The sequence below is a fragment of the Ictalurus punctatus genome, chromosome 12, assembly GCF_001660625.3.
Source record: "Ictalurus punctatus breed USDA103 chromosome 12, Coco_2.0, whole genome shotgun sequence".
NCBI classification, from domain to species: Eukaryota; Metazoa; Chordata; class Actinopteri; order Siluriformes; family Ictaluridae; genus Ictalurus; species Ictalurus punctatus.
This window is the reverse complement of record NC_030427.2, coordinates 19,888,032-19,911,089: the sequence shown is the minus strand read 5'-3', so window position 1 is coordinate 19,911,089 and position 23,058 is coordinate 19,888,032. Positions and strand designations below refer to the sequence as shown.

Here is a 23,058-nt window from a genome sequence, read left to right as displayed (position 1 = left end):
GTTTTCAAAGTGGGGGCCGCCAGGGGGCGCCCGGGGGGCCTCAACAATTTGGTGTGAAAAATAAATAATATATAAGATATAATTCCTAATGTAATGTAAAGATGTAATTATTAATAAGATAGGGGGATATATTTTTAATGTGTTTTAAAGATATTTTGCAAAAGGGGGGCCTCGGTCAAATGATAATGCCATTTGGGGGGCCTTGCCCTGGAAAAGTTTGGGAACCCCTGCGTTAAACTGTTGTTTGGGCTTTGGGAAAATTCATGCCCAGGTTCATAACCTTTCCAACTTGACTGTAGAAACAGACCACCATCCTAGTGCTGACAGATGCTTTTTCATGAGCACCAGCACAGAATTATGTTTTTGGTTAAACTGAAGAGGATAATGAAATGCACGTGAGCATTTCATTATATGTTCATGATACAATGATACAATTCCAAAAATGTATGCTACATTTCGCCCCTCGGACATTAAATCAAAACGAAAAAAATCTAAAAAAAAAAATAAAAGCAGAAGAAACTCAGAATTACAAGCTGTCCTTGTGAATGTACACAGTGGCTGGCCTACAGGTTCTTTTTTTCTTCTCGGTATTACCACATCAGAGATGATTTGAACATTATGAAATGAACCCGAATAGTGAAACTACAGAGCTTGAGACAGGACTTGCTGCAGAGATTTGATGAAGGTCCTCATGGTGTTGAAATGTGTAGGAGATGGATCAGAGGCACAGTCTTCAAAGTAAGAACAAATCAGGACACTGACAAGTTGTTTTCGAGCCAGTTGAAAACATAGAAACAAGTTGTCCCTACAGGATTTCGTGATTTGTTTGCGATCATAGAAATCAAGCAAATGCCACACTATTCGGAGGAGCTTGCAATAAAAAAACAACAAAAAAACTGAGATTTGCACCAAAATGTTGAATGCAAACTGTTAACAAAGAGTGGCCTTTATTCGAAGACCGTATTTACCACTGAGCTCACTGTTTTCAGTTTCAGAATATGTGTTACTTCTTTCTCATCGCATATTTTTTATTCTGTTAATTGAAAAGTTACGTTCAATACTTTTGGCACAAATTTGATTCGATATAGACATAGTCCAAACACTAGGTGTGAACAGGGGCATGAAAGAGTCTAGCTTGTAGCCTGTATCTTGTATCAGATGAGGCGACGCTTCACCAGGTGCTGGTTTGGTTAAAGTTCACCTATTATGTTTTTTCAAATATTACCTTTCATGTAGTGTGCTATAGAGCTGTTTGTGAATGTAAAAAATGTCTGCAAAGTTTAAAAAATCAAAACACACGACAAATGGAGTTATTGACTCCCAAAAGAAGGAGTCGATTCTGAACAGCTGAAACGAGTCGTTAGTAATTGTAGACTTTACTTCCTGTACTAACCTTCGTAGGTTTGTAACAAAAAGCCCCGCCTCTGGTCTTTATCGGCTGCTTGCTGACAGCAGTAGACCAATCACAACAGACAGAAAAATCTGACCAATCAGAGCAGAGTGTGCTCTCTGAAGAGGAGTTTAGAATGAATCCTTTAGAACGGATCCTTTAACGAGTTTTTGACACTGGGCGGGGGGGAAAGGTAACGCTACAGTTTAAATTATAAGCACATTAAGTGTTTTTTGACCTTGGATACATGTAAATCTATTGTATGAGACCTTTAAAACAAAATTAGGCACGTTTCAAAACGATAATAGGTGCACTTTAAGCGACCCTCCAGAACAGCAGAGGGCGCCATTCACCCACAAGCTGCACAGCCACGCAAAATAAAAAAGGACACGGAAAGACGTTAGATTTCAAATAATCGCATCCGCCAGTCTTCTTGTGTCTGGTGTTGTTTGCATCAAAATTATTGTTGCGTGCATGCGAAAGAACTCTTCTGCCCAGGCTTAAAGGGTGATCAAGTAAGTTTTGGTATTTAAAAATACTTTACGCACTATTGCTCAATTGTTAGGAGCCTTTTTTCTGCAGAAAGTAGTTGCAATTCGCTTAGCCACGATTTAGCAAGCTAATCAGAGAGCTAGCCCTGGTCCTTTTATCAGCAGGAGGGGAAAGCTTTACCTTGTTATTGTGTGCTCCAGCATGAGACCCGGGCTTTAGTATTGTCTTGGAGCATGTCCTCCAGCGCTTCATGGCGTGGGGTTCTGTAATAATCCGCAAAATAAAAGCAAATAAAAAATGTTTGTTTGTTGATAAACTGCCCGCTTCTGCACGCGGCTTGATTTTAATCCCGAAGCTGCGTTATTAATGAGTGCTGTTTCACTTCTTATTTTATATCATTTACATATTTTAGAATTGCAATTATTGTATTATATGTCCATATGTGTGTGTGTGTGTGTGTATGTATGTGTGTGTGTGTGTGTATATATATATATATATATATATATATATATATATATATATATATATATATATAATTTAAAAAGAAGTTTTTAATATATATTTTACATATTATAAAATGGTTTGTAGGAGGAGTGCAAAATGTATGTATGTAAATATATAAAATTACAAAAACTGCAATTTAAAGAAATTATTTTAAGTAATGCAACTTAATTAAAACTAAATGCTTTAAAGTTTGAAGTGCAATAAAACTATGAGTGCTGAGTGTATAGTGTAAGTGTAGAGTACGTCATTTGGGACACAACTTTAGTATTTACTTTCCAAAGCGTGTTTTCAGAACAGAAGTGACATAATGAGTAAATTTACCGTGAGCAGGCCAACTAATTATAGATAGATAATTATAGATAGAGATTCGTTGAGAACGATATTCAGAATCGATAATTATCGATTTTATCGATTAGTTGTTGCGGCTCTAGAAACCTAAAATTGTTATTCATTTGAATAAGAAAAAATGCACTAACGATGAAGTTCTTTAAGAAAACCACATTCATGTATGTGCAAGATGTTTTGTTTTTGCCTCCAGAGACCAGCTATATGGTGCTAATAACATTCAGGTAGTTCAGTTCTGTAGATGTGTGAATAGGATTCCTCTGTCTTCTCTCCTAGATGTGCAGGAAATGGCAGATAAACCTTATGATTCATCTTTTCTGTCGACATTGTTACCCGTATATGCATAACTGGTATACAGTGATTAGTAGACGAACTACAGTGCGTTGATTAGGAATACACATTAGCATGGATTTGTGTATTTTCATAGATGAAAGGTTATTTAAATCACTTGCAATTTAAAAAAGCAACATCTTAACCACACATGCCTCTATTCCTCAATTTTAATATGTGGAATCATGCAATAAGAGTTGCACAGTGTATCAAATGTTTGATCATCTAAACAGAGACGGCTGTTAAACACAACACTAACCTTGTTAATCAATGCTGTTTGAGTGCAGTAGTCAGTTTTTAAAATCCCTTACTTGTACAGATAACCTAGAAAATATGTCGAACCTGATTAAAACAGCAGTAACAGTGCATTAAGCTGAATGGAAAACTGACTTCCGGGCCGGATTGCGTGTTTGTGTTTGGCTGTGCCTCCTGCCAGTCGTGTTAATCATGGAGTTTTTTTGTGGTTGTTGTGGCCAGAAATGCTTGATTTTGGAGTGTCTGTCTTTTTTTTTTTTTCTTCAAAACTTGGAGTCTTTTGTGCATTTATTTTGCTGAAAACTACTCGAATAGATGAAATCACAATCGCACAAAATAGTTTTGCACGGTCTTTTGCAGTGATTGTTGGTAAATGAGAACTTTTAGCTGTACTCATGTTCGACACACATGAATCGAAGAGGACTTCGGCTGAATGTGCGTTGTGATGTTACATGACGTGTCTTTGCCCAAATCTGCGGAAAAGCTGCAGTATCTTCAACAAATTGCAGATCCTAGAAAAATTGCGGAGTTTGTTTGATTTTGCATTAATTTCTGTGATCGTGAAATCCTGGAGAGGTTGATTATAGACACTGTAGATCCTGGGGGCGGAGCTTTGCAAACGTGTGCGGGAATCATTCAAATATCGAACCGACCTAAACATTAAGAGACCTAATCTTGATTAACGGGCTAGATCTTGCATAAGGGGAACATGTCTCCCTCTGCTACACAAACCTTCACGTGCTGCTTTTGTGAGACTGTTTTTAGCTTTTTAGCATCATAAAGGGGGAGTTTGTGGTTATACAGTCTTGGGTTTATGACTAACTGTTATGACTAACATCTTTATGCATGCTTTTCAGTGATCATAAATATAAGTACAGCGTTAAAGTGTTGAGATGTATGTGTCTATCTTATCTCTTTTTAGGTCAAAAGCTTTGGTCGTTTTTTTCCTCTTTCAGTCGAAAACAAAGAATTTCTCCCCCTTCCCCGGCCACGCTTCAGTGCCATACCTAAAAAGTCCCCTCTGAAACTATTGGAACGACAAAGGTCAATTCAATCGTTTTTGCTGTAGACTGAAGATATTAATTTACTTCAGTACCTATTTGTTCCTATACTTTTGCTTGCCTACAATTTGATTATAATGTGCTATGTTCTGTGTCGTTTAACACCTCTACATAAATCGATGTTAAATATTTACTTGTCTAATGTTAGCTTAGTCGGAAATACACTGATGAATTTTATTTCATGTTAATGACAGCAAAATGTCCTCCATTTACCTTGAGAGAATGCATTAGATTGGAGAAGGGGGCTTCCAGGACAACCCTGTTAATATTGTCGAGTTGTGCACAGATCATTCCAGATTAATCGGTTATCGGTCGACCCTTAATCACATTTTTTTTTTACATTTATACTGAATGAAAACATAAAAGTACAATACAGCTGAAGTTTCTTACAGAAATAAATAAATGTATACAGACTATTAATAAATATTAAAGTAAATAAAAGATTCCAAAGTGAACTAAAATGTAACATTCCAAATTACAAATAAAAATAGAGACATCCAAAATGAATCAAAAAACTCTTCAAATATCACAACAAAATTAGTCAGTTTTTATTTCGCCTCTAGAGGCCGCTCTCGTACTGTATAATGACAGCGGAGCCTTCTCAGTCGCTCTTGGAATGGACGCATCCGGGAAACACTATCGGTGTGGATTTTGCTGGGAAAAACTAATCCACCCTTGAACCTCTATTCCAGAGTAACATGTTATTTGTCTCACGCGTACTCCGATGTTTTCATGGAGCAAACAAATAAGTGGGTGTGAAAGCAAAGTGTTTGCCCATGTGACCGTCGAAGGCTGCGTTATAGCTTTGGCTGACTTGTAATTATTTGCGTCATGACGCAGTGAGAGGGGCATCATGGGTAAATGTGGCAAGCTAACTACAGTGAGGGGAAAAAAGTATTTGATCCCCTGCTGATTTTGTATGTTTGCCCACTTACAAAGAAATGATCAGTCTATAATTTTAATGGTAGATTTATTTGAACAGTGAGAGACAGAATAACAACAAGAAAATCCAGAAAAACGCATGTCAAAAATGTTATAAATTAATTTGCATTTTAATGAGGGAAATAAGTATTAAGAGACCCCCTCTCAATCAGAAAGATTTCTGGCTCCCAGGTGTCTTTTATACAGGTAACGAGCTGAGATTAGGAGCACACTCTTAAAGGGAGTGCTCCTAATATCAGTTTGTTACCTGTATAAAAGACACCTGTCCACAGAAGCAATCAACCAGATTCCAAACTCTCCACCATGGCCAAGACCAAAGAGCTCTCCAAGGATGTCAGGGACAAGATTGTAGACCTACACAAGTCTGGAATGGGCTACAAGACCATTGCCAAACAGCTTGGTGAGAAGGTGACAACAGTTGGTGCGATTATTCGCAAATGGAAGAAACACAAAAGAACTGTCAATCTCCCTCGGCCTGGGGCTCCATGCAAGATCTCACCTCGTGGAGTTGCAGTGATCAATGAGAACAGTGAAGAATCAGCCCAACTACATGGGAGGATCTTGTCAGTGATCTCAAGGCAGCTGGGACCATAGTCACCAAGAAAACAATTGGTAACACACTACGCCATGAAGGACTGAAATCCTGCAGCTCCCGCAAGGTCCCCCTGCTCAAGAAAGTGTTTTTCTGCTAAGGGGACAACACAACTTCACCGCATCAAAGGGACGATGGACGGGGCCATGTACCGTCAAATCTTGGGTGAGAACCTCCTTCCCTCAGACAGGGCATTGAAAATGGGTCGTGAATGGGTATTCCAGTATCACAATGACCCAAAACACACGGCCAAGGCAACAAAGGAGTGGCTCAAGAAGCAGCACATTAAGGTCCTGGAGTGGCCTAGCCAGTCTCCAGACCTTAATCCCAGAGAAAATCTGTGGAGGGCGCTGAAGGTTCGAGTTGCCAAACGTCAGCCTCGAAACCTTAATGACTTGGAGAAGATCTGCAAAGAGGAGTGGGGACAAAATCCCTCCTGAGATGTGTGCAAACCTGCTGGCCAACTACAAGAAACGTCTGACCTCTGTGATTGCCAACAAGGGTTTTGCCACCAAGTACTGAGTTATGTTTTGCAGAGGGGTCAAATACATATTTCCCTCATTAAAATGCAAATCAATTTATAACATTTTTGACGTGTTTTTCTGGATTTTTTTTTTTATTTTATTCTGTCTCTCACTGTTCAAATAAATCTACCATTAAAATTATAGAATGATCATTTCTTTGTCAGTGGGCAAATGTACAAAATCAGCAGGGGATCAAATACTTTTTTCCCCTCACTGTACTTGTTGTGTGTAGCTGCTGTGCGTTAGGCGAACACTGATTGGTCGGCACGGAGGCGTGTCTGATTGCATACACCGAAATGCTTTCATGAAATGTTGACATTTCTCTCTGTGTCCAGATTAATATAGTTTACTTCAGAGTAATATTGTTCAAAATACATCTGAAGTGTAAACAAAATGTTCGTTCGTCGCATCCAGAACTTTCCGTCTTCTATAGAGGAGTTCGTGCTCGGTGACTAGTGACCAATAATTTCTTCCCTATGATTAAACCCTCACACTGAACACTGATCAGCCATGACATTAAAACCACTGACCGGTGAAGAGAATATCATTGATTATCTTGTTGCTATGGCAATTCCAAGCGATGAGCTATATTAGGCAGCAAGTGAACAGTCAGTTCTCAAAGTTGATGTGCTGGAAGCAGGAAAAATGGGCAAGCGTACAGATCTGAACGACTTTGACAAGGAACGAAAAAATTGTGATGGCTAGACGACTGGGTCAGGGCATGTTCCTGGTATACACACATGTCTGAGGGAGAGACATTTGTGATTGGGAGGTAAACTGTTTTCAGTTTTGTTTGAATTTGTTTATTGCTTGTCTGTCCCTTCAGGAGCTCATCATGACCACTGTGGTTCACTACCACTGGACTGTGGCACTGTTTGAATAAGACTTTGTTACACGCTGAAGTGGTGGTGTGTGTAACATTACATAACGTCACGTTAAAAAGAGAATAATTAATGGTCATTTTACTGTTGCTCAGACGCTCGCTTCACGTCCGAGTGGGCGTTTTTATCCAGAATAAAGAAGAATCTGCTATATGGGAAGATTTATTATCTTGCATTAATCGGTCGACAACTAGGTAGTATCCACCAAAAGTGGACAACAGGGTCATGGGCGCCCAAATCTCACTGATGCCCGTCTGGTCCGATCCCACAGAAGAGCTACTGTAGCATAAATTACTGAAAAAGTTCATGCTGGCTCTGATGGAACAGTGTCTGAACCAGGGCTGCAACTCATGATTATTTTGATAATTGATTAATCTGTTGATTATTTCTTCGATTAATTGATAAGTTGGATTAAAGGTCCAATCTTTTATTTTCTGTATTTCCAAAAAACTTTTTCACATTCTTCCTAATGTTGTCCTTCAAACATTGTGCAAATTGAAGGCTATGAAAAAGGTATTAAATGTATCTATGCGGGTTATGCTATACATTGTGCAAAGGATTAAAAAAAAAAAAGAACATTGTTTTGAAAACAAGAAACAACTGATTGTCCACAAGCTTTAAAGCAGAAGTTAAATCACGATATCAAAAATGCTAAAAAAAACAAAAAACAAAAGCACAAACTAAGTGTTAACTGGTAAAAGGCTGAATGTTCTGCAGTAACACACACATTCACTCATCTGAACACAGTAACGTTACTTTATTCTGTAAATGTATGACACTTCTTACATTTATAAACAATTACATGTTATAAACACATCAGTTACTGCTCTCAAAAACACAATTACTTTAGTTTCTAAATCTAGCATCAAACAACATATTTGATCAAAATTAATATTTGAGTCAGTGTTATTGCACTTCCTTTCTACTGCATGATGTTTGTTTGATGCGCATATGCGTGGACTCGCGCTCGTTCAGTGAAGTGTAATGGAGACTCGCTCGCTGTCAGGACGCGACTTTATGTAAAACAAATACTGGTGTGAATTTCTAACATTTACAGATAAGGATATAAATGTAATTTCTGCACTGAAGAAAACATGTCTGGAACACATTAAACAGCACACGCATCCGTCGCAGCATCTGATACGACAAGCCACGTTAATACACTTACCAGTTTGTTTAAAGCACTTAATAGAAGACACTCGTGTTTTGAACAACCTGGATCGTGCCGTTTCCCACAGCAGCTCACTCTGTGACCTCCGCTGTTTTCCAGATGTGTTTTATTCGTAGAAATGCGTTTTTCATGCCCTGTGGATGGTGGTTATCCACAGTGACGTCACGGATCCAACTAATCGATAATGAAATTCGTTGTCGATTATTTTAACTATGAATTTTAGCGATTAGTTGCTGCAGCCCTATTCAGAACACACAATGCATCGCAGCTTGCTGTGCAGTGGAAGAAGGTGGCCTAGTCTGAAGAATCATGTGGACGGCTGGGTGTGTGTGTCACTTACCTGTGGAGGAGATGTTTGAGGCAGTGTGATGCTCTGGGAAATGTTCTGCTGGGAAATCATTTAGTCCTGGCATTCATGTGGGTGTTACTTTGACATGTACCACCTACCTAAACAATGTTGGCAACGGTGTTCCCTAATTGCAGAGGCCTCTTTCAACAGGATAATGCGCCCTGCCACACTGCAAACATTGTTCTGGAATGGTTTGAAGAACATGACAAAGAGTTCAAGTTGTTGACTTGGTCTCCAAATTCCCCAGATCTCAATCTGTTAAAGTCCGATACAAGTCTGAATTTATTTACGGAGATTACAATCATGATATTGAGTTAATACAAATATGTGATATAAAGTGCTAGGCTTTATAATGGCTTTATAACGACCCAGGATGTGGCCGTGAATGGTTTTTGTAGAACACCACGGTATGGACGGTTTCACTTATTAATGAAAGACATCATGCATTTTTATCAGTTTACAGTAGATTTAATGTTGTGGATTGTTGAAGATACAAAATAGTTCTTGTTCACACCTATGTTACAGTTACGATACACACACACACACACACAGGAAAGCATAAACTCCTGTCCTGAACTGGGGAACTTTCCAGACTCTTTCCATAAATATTAAATTTAAAAAAAAAAAACTCCTAATAAATTATACACTTATACATTTTACTTTGTTAAACATGTTTTAAATCCATTTATATTTTTTATTATTATTAGATAATATGTAGCGTCCTCTGTTCAAGTCCCTTTGTAATAGTTGTTACTATAAAAGCATTGAGTACGTTTACATGGACAACAATAATCCGATATTAAGACGATACTCCGATTAAGAAACTAGCATGTAAACAGTGATTATTGATCACCTTAATCCGACTAAAGTCATACTCGAATTAAGACGTGGACTATTCATATTTTAGTCGCATTATCAACATGCATTATAGACATGTACACACCTTAATCACACTATTAACATCTTGTAGGAATTTTCACCACATTTTGTGACGGGACTCGTACACACACGGCAGTTTGACGGCAAACAAGTGAGGACGTCTGCGTCCCAAACCGCATACTTACCTACTATATAGTAGGTGAAATGCATGTATCTCTATGTACTATATAGTAGGTAAGTACATTGCTTGGGACGCAGCCCATGGCTTCAAGCAGTCGTCTATTAGCACGTATAGGTAATAGACAAAACTGTTGAAAAAAATCTGTAACAAAGACAAACTGTATGGTGATATGTGAAATACTAGAGTGGGCGGCGTGGTGTGGGGAATGGAAAAACGGGGACATGAAAGGAGTATTCTAAAAGCAACTCATGTAAACACCTAAATCACAATATTGCCTTATTCAGAATAAGGTCAATAATTACTGCTGTCCATGTAAACGTAGCCAATGATGTAGAGCAGTATAAACCTGTCGTAAAGGTTGGAACTGGAACTACTTTACGAGCCATACCGTTATACAAAAATCTTCTGACCAATCATATTCGAGAAATCAACCTCGCTGTAGTTTTAATGGTCAGTAGAATTTATGTTGATTGCATCATTAGCTGCTTGGTTAAAGATTGATCTGCAGTGTTTTGTCCATAATGTTTGTTGGATCCTGTGGAAAAATTTCATTTATACAGAAACTCATTTGTAACATCTGAGGGTGGACAAGGTGTACTGGAATTCAAATTGGAACAAAATGTATGCATATAATTCTTAATAAATTAAATCGTAATTGTATTAACCAATAAGCTAAGAACAACAAAAATACCATTTCGGTAAAATTTCGTATATTATAAGTATTTAATCAGCCAAGTAGCCTTTATGCTTTGCTTAGCTTATCTGAAGCTTTAAATTGTAACAGAAAATTAGATTGTGTTTAGCTGTTTTGTTTTGTTTTGTTTTTATTCTTTGCTAATTCTAGTTTTAAGGAGATAAATGTTGTATTAACTAGTAACATTGATAATCTTAAACTCTTGTGCTTAAATTTTTTCTCCCCCCCGTCTTCTAGGATTTTGCAGTCAGAGAAAGCAAGCCTGGGTGAAGGTCCCAGACCCTCAGTAAGGCTTAAATAACATTGTGATGGAGGTAGAACAGAAGGATGATTCTAGCAACACTCTGGCCAATGGAAGTGCCCTTTCAGGCAAACGTGGCAGGGGCAGACCACGAGGCTCAGTTAAGAAAAAAATTATCTCTGTGAAAGAATTATCTCACAATGCTAGGGCATCCAAAAGAGTGGATTTCTTTTCACCCGAGCTGGTGATAAGGCCAAAAGTCAAGAAGCGTGGACGTCCGAAAAAGATAAAAATCCCAGGAAGACCAAGAAAGATTCCCCTTACACCAGAGGAAGAAGCAGAGAGAATTTTAATGTTGAGCAAGAAACGGAAACTCTGGAAGCCTCTTGGGAGACCCCGCATCCATCCCCTTGCAGACATGCCGAAGGAGAAAAGGGGAAGAGGTAGACCACGCAAATATGAAACCATGGCTTCACAAAATGGCAGAGTTGACAGGACTCTGAAAAGTATAAAGATCTCTGAAGTTGGTGGAGACATTCCTCGAAGAAGAGGAAGGCCAAGAGGGTCGTTTAAGAAGAAACGGGGACGGCCAGCAGGTCCATCTCCGGTGAAAAGGCCGTTAGGAGGGACTCCAGGAAAAAGGGGGCGACCTCCAGGATCTGGAACCAAGCTACAGGTCAAGCAGGATGCCAATGGAACTCCTCGAAAGAGGGGCAGACCCCCAGGCTCTGGAAGAAAGCTAAAGGTTATTTCAGGTGAAACAAATGGAACTCCTAAAAAGAGAGGACGCCCTCCAGGATCTGGTACGAAGGTAAAGGTCGCAAAGCTCGTGACAGATGGAATTCCCAGAAAGAGGGGACGTCCTCCAGGTTCTGGGAACAAGGTCAAAGGTCTACTACAGGAGACGAATGGAAGCCCTCGGAAGAGAGGCCGACCACCAGGATCAGGAAAAGTCAAGACAATTACCGTGGAGGCTGAACATGTTATCACTTACAGTGATGGACAACAGGCCTTCTCTGTTGATGCCCAGCCTCGTAAGAGGGGCCGTCCTAAAAAGGTTGAAACCTTTCCAGCCGTTGAAGCAGAAGAAGGAAAGCGCAAGGAAAATGACGCACCCTCGGCCAAACGACCCCGTTACTTGTTTGCCTCAACCAAGAATTCAAGCAAGCCAGCCGCTGAAGACCAAAAGGCCAGTGAGAATGATGGTTGCCATGTGGCCAAAACAGTAGGAAATCCTGTTCTGTCTGCTGGAGGTGCTGCAAAACCGGACAATATAGAGCAGGTTGGTGAGAACGAGCTAAACGATGCTTCGGTTGAGGAGGTTCATGAGAGTAACAGTAGAGTTAAGAGTTCATCCTCAAGGGTAGCAGGTAAATCCCAAAAAAAGAAGTAAATCATTGGGTAGAATAGAGCATAAATATTTTTGAATGGGTTTTTACCAGATTTCATACAAATTGTTTGACTTGTCCCGAAGGTTAACAATGCAGTCTCAATCTTTGTTTGTTTGTTTTTTCTGTTGCTCAGCTCTTGTGCTTTTGCATGTCTTTTAAATAAATGTTTATTTTGATACTCTATGGTACACCGCCTTCATATAAATCCCCAGCGAAACGGACATTTACAAATGCGGATGTTCAGTTGCATTCAGAGACACAATGGGAGTCTGATTTTTAGGCAAGTTAAAGAATGTGCCTACAGTCTGTCTGCATGACTAGCTGTCTGAACAAGTCTTAGTACACTGAGCATTTTTATTATTTATACAATTTTATTCGGTGTGGAAATAAGCTATTTCAGGATTATTCAGTAATTCTGCTAAATTTTTAGATCAAGATCAAATGGAACATGAACTACATCTTAAGCTAGTCTGTATTGGTGTATGTTGAAATCAGTTGTGCTTGGGGGGAAAAAGCCTGAAATTTTCACTAGTTTAATGGTCCCATCACTGGACAGCAAAACATCAGACTATTCTAGCAAGACATCACTGCATCCTGAGCCTGTGCCGCCATCCATGTTATCTGCTCAACAGGTCTTAAGTGTCATGTGTAACCATGGGTCCTTGACTTTTTATATACATTTGAAAAAAAAAAAAGAGAAGCAGAAATTATGGTAAGTTGTTTTGCATGAAACTCATGGTAATATACTGGTTAAAATAAAAAGACCCTGGAATTTCTTGCAAAACTCGAGAAGCATTTGAGACACGATGCGCATCTTCACACCAGCTGTAGACTGAAGAACATTGAAGGAGGGCTGGGCGATATGACAGAAATATCATATCATATGATACTTGAGGACATTTCTGCGATACACGATGTATATCACGATACATAATTTAGCTAACAAACTGTCTGCAAAACAATAGTAAAATAAACAATATACGGTTAATCTGAGTTTGATCACTTTCTTTAATGCCTACAAAGACAAAAGATTAACTAAATAAAAAATCAAATCAATGGGATCCATTCAGTACCATTTAATTTGTAATAATTATTAAAAACGTTTAAAAAAAAAAAAAAAAAAAATACACCACCATACCAACGATATCTCGGAAAAATGTATCACGTATAATATCATTTATCATGATATTGATATATCGCCCAGTCCGAATTTGAAATCAGGCAGCTGATTTTATCTTTTCGGGGTTGTGTTCCCTGTGATCAGTAAGCAGTTTTAAAATATCAAAAAAGAATTTAAAAAATCACGACATGGTGACTGACAGTCGATTGAATTTCAGCTCTTTTAATAATGTATTAAGAACATTTGGAAATGTAACACTGCTCCAGCTTCACTCTATATATTTTTAATCAAGAGTCTGGACAATGTTTCCATAAAACTTGGAGTACAGTATAGAAAATGTGGAATAATGCAGAATATGTATCATAGCATACACACACACAAAGCGTAGTTATGCTTTGTATTAAGAACATCACCTACTGCTTTAAAAAAATCGGCTTCACAATATTAAAAATCGTTTTTTGCGAAACTGAGCGTCTAATGATGATTTCCCATACCCCCCCTTATCATGTGACATGTACAGTTGAATTCAGAGTTGGTGTTACGATTGCTTACATTTACTCATTTATGTGTAAAACGTATTCTCTCTTCTTTTTTTTTTTTTTTTTTTTTTTTTTTTTTAAAGAAAAGAATTTCCGTTTGTTTATAAAGTAACATCGTAATTATTCCTGTTATAAAGCAGGAGTTAAATGTCCGTGTGATGTTTCTAATCATGATTGTGAAGACATTTTTAAAGAGAAAATTCCACTTGATTGTTTTTCAGGGCATAAACTAAAGGACATTTACGCTACAGAAAGCTATAGTTAGAAATTCGTAGAATTTAATTTTATAGCAGTTTGAATGAGACCAGACACACTTTTTTAAAAAAACGACTAATCATGTGAACAGTAGTATTTATATGTAAATCTAGTTGTTTAGGTTGCTGGTGTTCTGGTTGTATTTGTCAGATTGTACTTGTTTGACACTTCTGTCCAAATTCTTCAGATTTTATGTGAATTTCTAAAAATGCAGCTACACAAAGAATTGTTTCAATTAGCTATGGTTATGTGTTTATGTACTGCGTTACAAGTTTGTTTAAAAAAAAAAAGTTCCATACTTACTACATAAATTTTCTCAACATGAAAAAAAAAAAAAGTTTTTATTGCAATTTCTCCTGATTGGTGTATAAACATCAAAGTTCAGAAAAATTTTCAATCTTCCTGTGATATTTTTGTGGCATTTCTGTTCAGACTTAACTGTCTAAAAACTCTGGATGGAAGCTTAAGAAAAAAAGTTCTCTGTCCTCCCCATTTAAATTTATTTAATTTATTATTTTTTTTAAATCATCACTGTTCATAAAGCCCTGATTTGTGGTATTTGAATTTACTAAAGCAACAGTGTCATTACATTCTCAGTGCTGAAGCAGAGTCTGTCTTTATCCCTTTAGTGGTTAAAATGCTTCATAACATCAGAAAAAGAGAATGATGCCCTTTGCCCTTTCAAGAAATGTGGCACCGTTGTATGATTTTAGGAGGGGGGTTGGTCCCCTAGGCTAGCATGAAATAAAAACTACCTGTCCCAGGGCAACCTTTGGGCTACCTAAGTGTTATACATAAACGTTGTAACTGCAAATGTGGGATAGCCTACATGTGGTGTTTTCCAGTCTGCAGCTTGCGCTTGTGGAATTTGCTGTTGTTAATTTAGTTTAAGTAGATGGCTAAGTAATGCCTTATTTGACAGTAGATGTGTACATCCCTGGTAGAACGTGTATAAACAGCAACTTCTTTTCCCCCCTAAAATGACTGATCCTAACCATTTTACTTGGATAGATGTATTAGCTTACAGCATAGGCTTGTTTTCTACTATAGTAACTTCTTTGATGTTTGATTTATACATTAATCTGTACTCTTAACAATTAGAAGCTGTTTAATGTGAGCACTTGTATTTGATTTTTTTTTCTTTAATAAAATGATTTCTTCAACAATATTGCAGACTTTTATTTATATAGATTTCACTCAATTCACTTGTAAAGAGAATCATGTAAAGTTGCCTAGTGTTATACACTGTATTTTTATTCATGTTAGATTTGATAATAGACTTGAAGTATTTAATATAGTCATTTTGCATTTAATCAGGTTCTCCAGGATTTTGTGATTGCAGAAGTGGATGCAAAAGCAAGCAATCTCCGCAATATTCTGAGGAGCTTGCAGTTTTTCAAAATTTCTGCAGATTTGGGCAGACGCGTCGTGTGACATCATCCCGACGCGCTTTCAGCCGGAGCCCTCTTCGATTCATGCGTGTCAAACTTGAGTACAGCTAAAAGCTCTCATTTGCCAACAAACATCACTGCGTGTAAAACAATATTTTTCAGCAAATAAAGCACAAAAAATGCTGCAAACTCTGTAACTTCTAATCAACTAAAGGCCTCTCTCACATCGGCTAATGTTAACGTTCATGAGTCCCTCATCAGGAGAACACTGAACAACAATGGTGTGCATGGCAGGGTTGCAAGGAGCAAGCCACTGCTCTCCAAAAAGAATATTGCTGACCATCTGCAGTTTGCTAAAGATCACGTGGACAAGCCAGAAGGCTATTGGAAAAATGTTTTGTGGATAGATGAAACCAAAATCAAATTTTTGGTGTAAATGAGAAGCGTTCTGTTTGGAGAAAGGAAAACACTGCATTCCAGCATAAGAACCTTGTCCCAACTGTGAAACATGGTGGTGGTAGTATCATGGATTTGGCCTGCTTTGCTCCATCTGGGCCAGGACGACTTGCCATCATTGATGGAACAATGAATTCTCAATTATACTAGCGAAGTGTAAAGGAAAATGTCAGGATGTGTCCATGAACTGAATCTGAAGAGAAAATGGGACATGTAGCAAGACAATGACCTTAAGCACACAAGTCATTCTACCAAAGAATAGTTAAAGAAGAATAAAGTTAATGTTTTTAATGGTCAAAGTCCTGTCCTTAATCCAATAGAAATGTTGTGGAAGGACCTGAAGCAATCAGCTCATGTGAGAAACCCACCAACATCCCAGAGTTGAAGCTCTGTACTGAGGAATGGGCTAAAACAACGGAAATGTTTAATTGCATTTATTGCTGCACAAAGGGGGTCACACCAGATACCACTCACAGATATGTAATATTGGAACATTTTCCTACATACCTAAATTACCAAGTATGATATTTTAGTGTCTTTTGTTTAATCGGGTTCTCTTTATCTACTTTTAGGACTTGTGAAAATCTGATTGTTTTAGGTGATATTTAAAGGGTTCACAAACTTTTCCAGGGCAAGGCCCCCCAAATGGCATCAACATTTGACCGAGGCCCCCCTTTTGCAAAATGTCTTTAAAACACATTAAAAATACAGACTCCTGAATATATCCCCCCTTTTTAAATATATATATTTAAATATATATATGTTTAAATTATATATATTTAATTATTACATCTTACATCATTACATTAGGAATTGCTTGTGTGTGTGGTTGTCTGAGAGTGAGAATTTATTTTTCACACCAAATTGTTGAGGCCCCCCTGGTGGCCCCCACTTTGGAAACCACTGTTTTAGGAGATATTTAAAGGGTTCACAAACTTTCCAGCACACCATTCTATGCGTTAGTTTGTTTATGGTATGCCTTCTATATGCAGCAGTGCATTATGGGAATCTAGTCACTGAGAATAACAACCCTAAGCTTTATAACATGATAAATTTATCATGATCATAATTCTAAAAGGTGTCAAGGGTTTTCCTGACCTGAAATTTGGACAAATCTCATGAGTGCAGAATTCCATTATACTGTCACTCCACTGAAAGATGCCAGCACATTAAAAACAAAGTTATTTATTGTTTGAATATGCATTTAGTTAAATATATAATGAAACATGACCATAGAAACTATGGCAGCCTTTTTTTTTTATACTGCCAGACAATTCAGACATTTCACCCACCCAGCAGTCATATTGACTAATTAATATTCCTTATTCTATTTAAAAACACTTATAGATTATTAGAAAACATACACTACATGGTCAAAAGTATGTGGACACCTGACCATCACACCCTTACTGTATGTGGTTCATCCCCAATTTTTGAAGCACACAATTGTATAGAATGTATTTGTACGCTGCAGCATTACAATTTCCCTTCACTGGAACTAAGAGGTCCAAACCTGTTCCAGCATGACACACAGTGCACAAAGTGAGCTCCATGAAGACATGGTGTGTTAAGGTTGGAAGAAGGTAGGCGAACTCGAGTGTCCTGCACAGAGCCCTGACGTCGACCCCTTTGGGATGAACTGGAACACCAACTGTACACCAAGCCTTCTTGTCCAACATGAGTACAATGAATGAGCAAACAATCCAAACAGCCACACTCCAAATTTAGTGGAAAACCTTCCCAGAAGAATGGAGGCTGTTATAGCTCCATATTAATATTCATGGTTTGGAAAAAGATGTTCAAAAAGCACATCAGGTTGTGATAGTCATGCGTCCACATACATTTGGTCATTTTTAGTGTATACACACATACAGTCCCTTATCAAATCTGTTACTTCTGTTGTTACTAATCTGAGCTGTGTGTCTTAACCCTTATACAGGTGGAATATTGTGGAAAAGTTAATTTTGCTGTAATTTAATTCAAAAAGTGGAAATTGCATATATTCTAGATTAATTACATACAAAATAAGGATTCCCCACGAATCCCCATGATTGTGGTTATGTCCTGAACCAGACTGAGAGATTAAAGGCTCAGGAAACCTTTGCAGATGTTTTGAGTTAATTAGCTGATTAGAGTTCTTCTCAGGTTGACATTTCTGTATTATAAATTCTTTATTCTAATATTTGGAGATACTGGATTTTTGATGTCCATGAGCTGTAAGCCGTAATCACCAAGATTAAAACAAACAAACAAAAAAGGCTGGAAATATTTCACTTTATGTGTAATGAAATCTACATTATATGAATGCTCCACTTTTTGAATTAAATTACGAAAAAAAAGAACTTTCCCACGATATTCAAATTTTTTGACATGTACCCGTATTCCAACCAAACTTAGTAGATTTTGCTGTAAATAAGGACAATCAAGCATGCAGTTAATATTTGACTATGTGCATTGATATTGAAAGCCCCAAATGAATAAGAATATATGTATAATTAATTTTGGTTGTTTTTGTTTTAATCTGTGTGCATTAAATGTGTCAAAGCTGTACAGCTCTCAAGTGTACGTTTATGGCATTACAGTTGACTCTGGAGACATTGGCTAACTGCTTTTCATCACTTTATTTTAATCAGTATATGATGGGCAAACTGTGCTGTTAAAGACTTAACAAAGTACACTAAACACCTATGAAATATATAGACATACTGTAGTTACACATAGTTCAGTGATCAACATCTGCATGCAATAATAATACAGGAACTGCATATATAAGGAACGTACAGTGAAATGACACTTCCATACACTGTAATCTTCAAGTCTTCACAGAGCTTAATTATTATCATTCTTCTAATATTTATTGGCAATAGATGAAATGCTATCTTAGCTATATCATTACAAAGTTATATAATGGTCAATTTCTCACAGTACTTAATTTGCATAGTTCACTAATTTCAGGGCTAATATTCAGAAAGTCAGATAGAAAGAAAGAAAGAAAGAAAGAAAGAAATAGAATTCTGGTTCAGAAGATAACATAATCAGAGCCATTATGCAGTCAGAAGATTTATTATAACCTCACTGCACAATGTCTGATATGATATTTAATAATAACTGAAAAGGGGATTAATGCTGAAGACTCAGCACTGTCTTCAAATGATACTTGTGACATTATTGGGTAAATGCCTTAGGTCAGAGGTCACAAACTGTCTTCCTTGAGAACTAGCTTCCTGCAGGTTTCATCTCCAAACTAAATCTAACAAAGCTGTTTTAGTTGATCTTCTTAAGGTAGTGATAAGATGGTCAGGTGGGCATGATTATGGTTGAAGCAAAAGTCTTCAGGACAGTAGATCTTCAGGAAGAAATTGGTGACCACTGCCTTAGGTTTTACTTACATAACTGCATATAATTCTTCATCTATCCATCTATATCTCATCTTTCCTCAGTTCTCCAGTTACATTTTTTGTCCAGTTTGATTGTTTCAGAACAATAAAAACAATGAAGAATAAGCAAGAGAGAGTGAGAACTCAGTTGCAAATCACCCAGGTTGGTATTTTGACAGAAATGTGGAAGCACTGGAGAGGCACTACACAAACATCTACACACGTGCTGCACTTTGGTTGAAAGGCATCAGTTAGGAAAAAGGATAGGGGTATGAGCTATGGTGAACATCGCTCAAATTATCTGTCCAGTGGTAAATTTTGCCACATACTTGTACATAGGTCAGTAGTAGAAGTACACTGTGGAGAAAAGATCACAAGAAAACTAGAGTTTTAATGGGTCATAATAATGTAATTTGAATACAGGTCTATACTAGTAATCAGAATGCTATGAGTTCATATCCCAAAACAACCAGGGATGCTGCCTGTTGCTTGAGCAGGGCCTCTAACTAACCCTCAACTACTTGGCTGTATATTTGGATTATCTTCTGCCTCATTTATGTATCACTTTAAATGAAAAGCACCTGCTAAACAGATATGTAAGTGTTTCCTGTTTATGCTAATTAAAGAGACATTCCAGTGAAAGTAAATAATTTAACCATAAGTACATCTGCCTACTTCTTCAGGACTTTGCAAATTAGCCTAACATGGATATAAATACAGAAGAATAGATGCAGATAAACCTGGTGTCTGTATTCAGATTTAAACTAAAAGTGGGTGTGGCCTAAACCAGAACTTGAAAACAAACAAACAAAAAAGGCAGAAATGGCAGTCTGTAAAATCTGCCTCTGTTTTCAGTTTCTCAAGCTTATCATCATCGAGTTCATTATTGGTCTCACCTAGAAATGTGCATGGAACAGTTTACATTTGTTTTTTTATCCCACTTGTGCAGTTATTATTTTTGTTTGTGACATGTCTCACGTTTTTTTTCGTTGCTTTCCCTGGAATCCCAGTCCGGATGCAAACCTCCAGTCTCAACCAAATGCCCTATGAACATTTCTGTCAAGCTTTCTAAAAAAAAAAAAATTCCCCAATAGTGCACTTCTTATTTGTATCTGGATTTGTATGTACCATTTTATGTACCTCTTTTCTGGCAAACTGGTGAGACTGAGAAATGTAAATCTTCTTCAGATGACTACAATAGGATGGCAAATGAAAAATAGTTTTATGTTGAAATCCTCTTTAAATATATTCCCTTTAAAAAGCTAGATATATTATTACTTAATAATGAACTAATTACACAATGTCATTTTTTTATTGTTATTTATATTATGTTAAAATGATGGTGTGTGTAGAGCACAAGGGGATAAGGGAGTTTACTCACTGAAAGCAATGCCCACGAGGAGGACCACGATAACTCCCATGATGATCATCATCTAAGAGTAAATGAGAATAATTTATATATAGTTTCACATGTAATTTGCTGTTCAGTAAAAATATGGTCAGCTGGCTTAAAAAAATTAAATCTCAAAATCTAATATAAAACACTCCAACTCAGATCTAATTTAATAACAGTGTAATATCCCCAGAATGTATTACCAACAATGGCTATAAAATGGATTATTCATCTTCATTTGATTGGATAGATCTCAATCCATCTCAGTTTCATCTGCCATTTTAGGTGTTTTTGATTTTGCCTGTTATTAATTATCATATTGTGTTAATAAGCTCTGTTTAAATGTAGCACACATAGTTAATTTACAGCAAAACATTCTGTGACTAATGAAGAGCATAAAGGAAAACAGAAGACAAGAACGAGGGAAGCTAAGAAAAAAAAGATACAGACGGGTGACAGATTAAAGGAAAAACCAAGTGTGTTTTAGTAAGGTTTTGAGAAGCCATGAGTCAGCAGAACAGCTTCACTGCACCTTCATATAGATTCAACAAGTCTCTGAACTGCAATAGGCATTCTTCACAGAGCATTTGCCATCACTTGGTGTTTTGATAATGAGCACTGTCTAACACTTTAGTCCAAAATCTCCTTAGATTTGTAGTTATGCTCCCCTCTAAGCGGACAAGTGGTCTGAACCATGCCAGGAAACTGCCCCTTCAACATAAAGAAGCCGTCCATTTTTCCTTTAATTTATCACCCTTAAGCTTAAGAAGATAGGTTGCGTTGGATAAAAGCATCTCCAAAATAACATATAGCAATGGAAAAGCAGAAGGATTATTAGTAACTGCATCATGTGCTACAGCTGGGTTTTAATCCAGTTACATCATCCTGCCTTTATCCAAGGACATGAATGAATGGTAGTCTGGTCTGCCATTTGGGCAAAATGTACTGTGGTGTTGTGAAAAGTAAGAAGGAGAAAGGGAGGGGATATTCATTTACAGTGAACGATGTATTGGCGGAGGTTTGGATGGAGGCATAAAAATGCAATGCAGTGGAGTCATCTGCTATTATGAGAATTAATTATTTGCATCAGAGCTGATATACAGTAGTTCTGCCAGCATAGTGATTTATATATAAACCAAGGTTATATTGAAATAATAATATAATTATTTCATGCACATATAGATGATAGGCACGTACAAAATGACGCCTAAAATCAATGCTCGCATTTTCCCAGGGAATAATCTACTAAAAGCCCATGTTTGTTATCGCCAACACATTTATTTGAACCAAAAAATACGACACGGTATCTAAAGTAATATGAGGGAAAGGCATGGCCCATAATGTGTCATTAGATCTTAACCAGCCTGTTTTTATGATCCGAGTTATAAGAGCACCTTTTGTTTCTGCTAAGCATAAAAGATCACACACCTTGCAGTTTTTCCACCAGTACTTGTTCTTTAGCTTGGCAGCGCTGCTCTCAAACAGCTTGGCTCCATCGTGCAGCGCATCAGCCCGGTCGTCCAACTGCGACAACTTTATGTCCCTGTCTATTGCATTCTTAACATTCACACGCATGATATCCACCACCTAGAGGGGTTCATTGAAGATGAGCTCAGTAATTTGTCAGTTCTATCTGACATTTTAAAAAATCCTTTTGGTTACAGAAAAGTGCTTGAAAAGTCATTCTGAAGAGAAGCAAGATGGAGGTGGCAAGGATCTAATGAATCATTACACAACAGCAATTATTTAAAAAATAAATTTTGTGCCATTTCCCACCCACTATCAACTACCAACTAGTAAACATTTGTTATTTGACTTTGTGTTTACCTCATCCACTTGGGCCTGTGCCTGTTGGAGGCGAAGATTATTAGTGAGGTTTGGGTCTGAGGTTGGTGGTCCTCCCTCTCCATCTGGGGCTCCTGGGTCAGTGGCGACATCCTGTTCTGGCGCAGACCTGTGGAGACGGGTATTTATGCCATAAATCCAGTGTTCTATACACAAAACGCTGATGTGTTATGTTTAAATAGTAGAAAACGTTGCAAGCTTACATATTGACTGAAAGTGCCTATGGCCAGGATACACTGGATGCGTGTGTGTGTGTTGAGAGAGAGAGAGAGAGAGAGAGAGATATTTAATTATTATTCCTTACTAGCCTAAATGAAATCATCTTGTACAAAAGGGATGACCTTTATATTCTATTCTAAAGCAGCAGAAATGTATCTGTGTTGACTGAGAAAATAAATAAATAAATAAATGAATAAATAATTACCGAAAGAGCGGGTGCACTTCTTGGTCTGGATCTTGG

At 37.5% G+C, this 23,058-nt stretch overlaps 2 protein-coding genes across 2 annotated transcripts; one reads left to right on the top strand and one right to left on the bottom strand.

Annotated features, from left to right (window-relative positions):
• The first annotated feature begins 1,761 nt into the window (after nucleotides 1–1,761).
• Nucleotides 1,762–15,304, top strand: si:ch211-288g17.3 (chromosomal protein D1). Its single transcript, XM_017482362.3, has 2 exons — nucleotides 1,762–1,905; nucleotides 10,828–15,304. The coding sequence occupies exon 2, from the start codon at nucleotides 10,899–10,901 to the stop codon at nucleotides 12,222–12,224; it is 1,326 nt and encodes a 441-aa protein (XP_017337851.1). The 5' UTR covers nucleotides 1,762–1,905; nucleotides 10,828–10,898; the 3' UTR covers nucleotides 12,225–15,304.
• Nucleotides 15,305–18,585: 3,281 nt separating this feature from the next.
• Nucleotides 18,586–23,058, bottom strand: vamp1a (vesicle associated membrane protein 1a). Its single transcript, XM_017481043.1, has 6 exons — nucleotides 23,023–23,058; nucleotides 22,802–22,834; nucleotides 22,581–22,707; nucleotides 22,182–22,340; nucleotides 20,742–20,793; nucleotides 18,586–19,717 (listed from the first exon to the last, which is right to left on the bottom strand). Coding segments are annotated over exons 2-6 (357 nt in total). The 5' UTR covers nucleotides 22,804–22,834; nucleotides 23,023–23,058; the 3' UTR covers nucleotides 18,586–19,700.

Coding starts and splice junctions, on each gene's coding strand:
- vamp1a (XM_017481043.1), bottom strand. Junction 22,341..22,580: donor CACAGGCCCAAGTGGATGAG/GTAAACACAAAG, acceptor GAACCCCTCTAG/GTGGTGGATATCATGCGTGT. Junction 20,794..22,181: donor ACTGGTGGAAAAACTGCAAG/GTGTGTGATCTT, acceptor ATTTACTCTTAG/ATGATGATCATCATGGGAGT.
- si:ch211-288g17.3 (XM_017482362.3), top strand. CDS start 10,899: ATGGAGGTAGAACAGAAGGATGATTCTAGCAACACTCTGGCCAATGGA.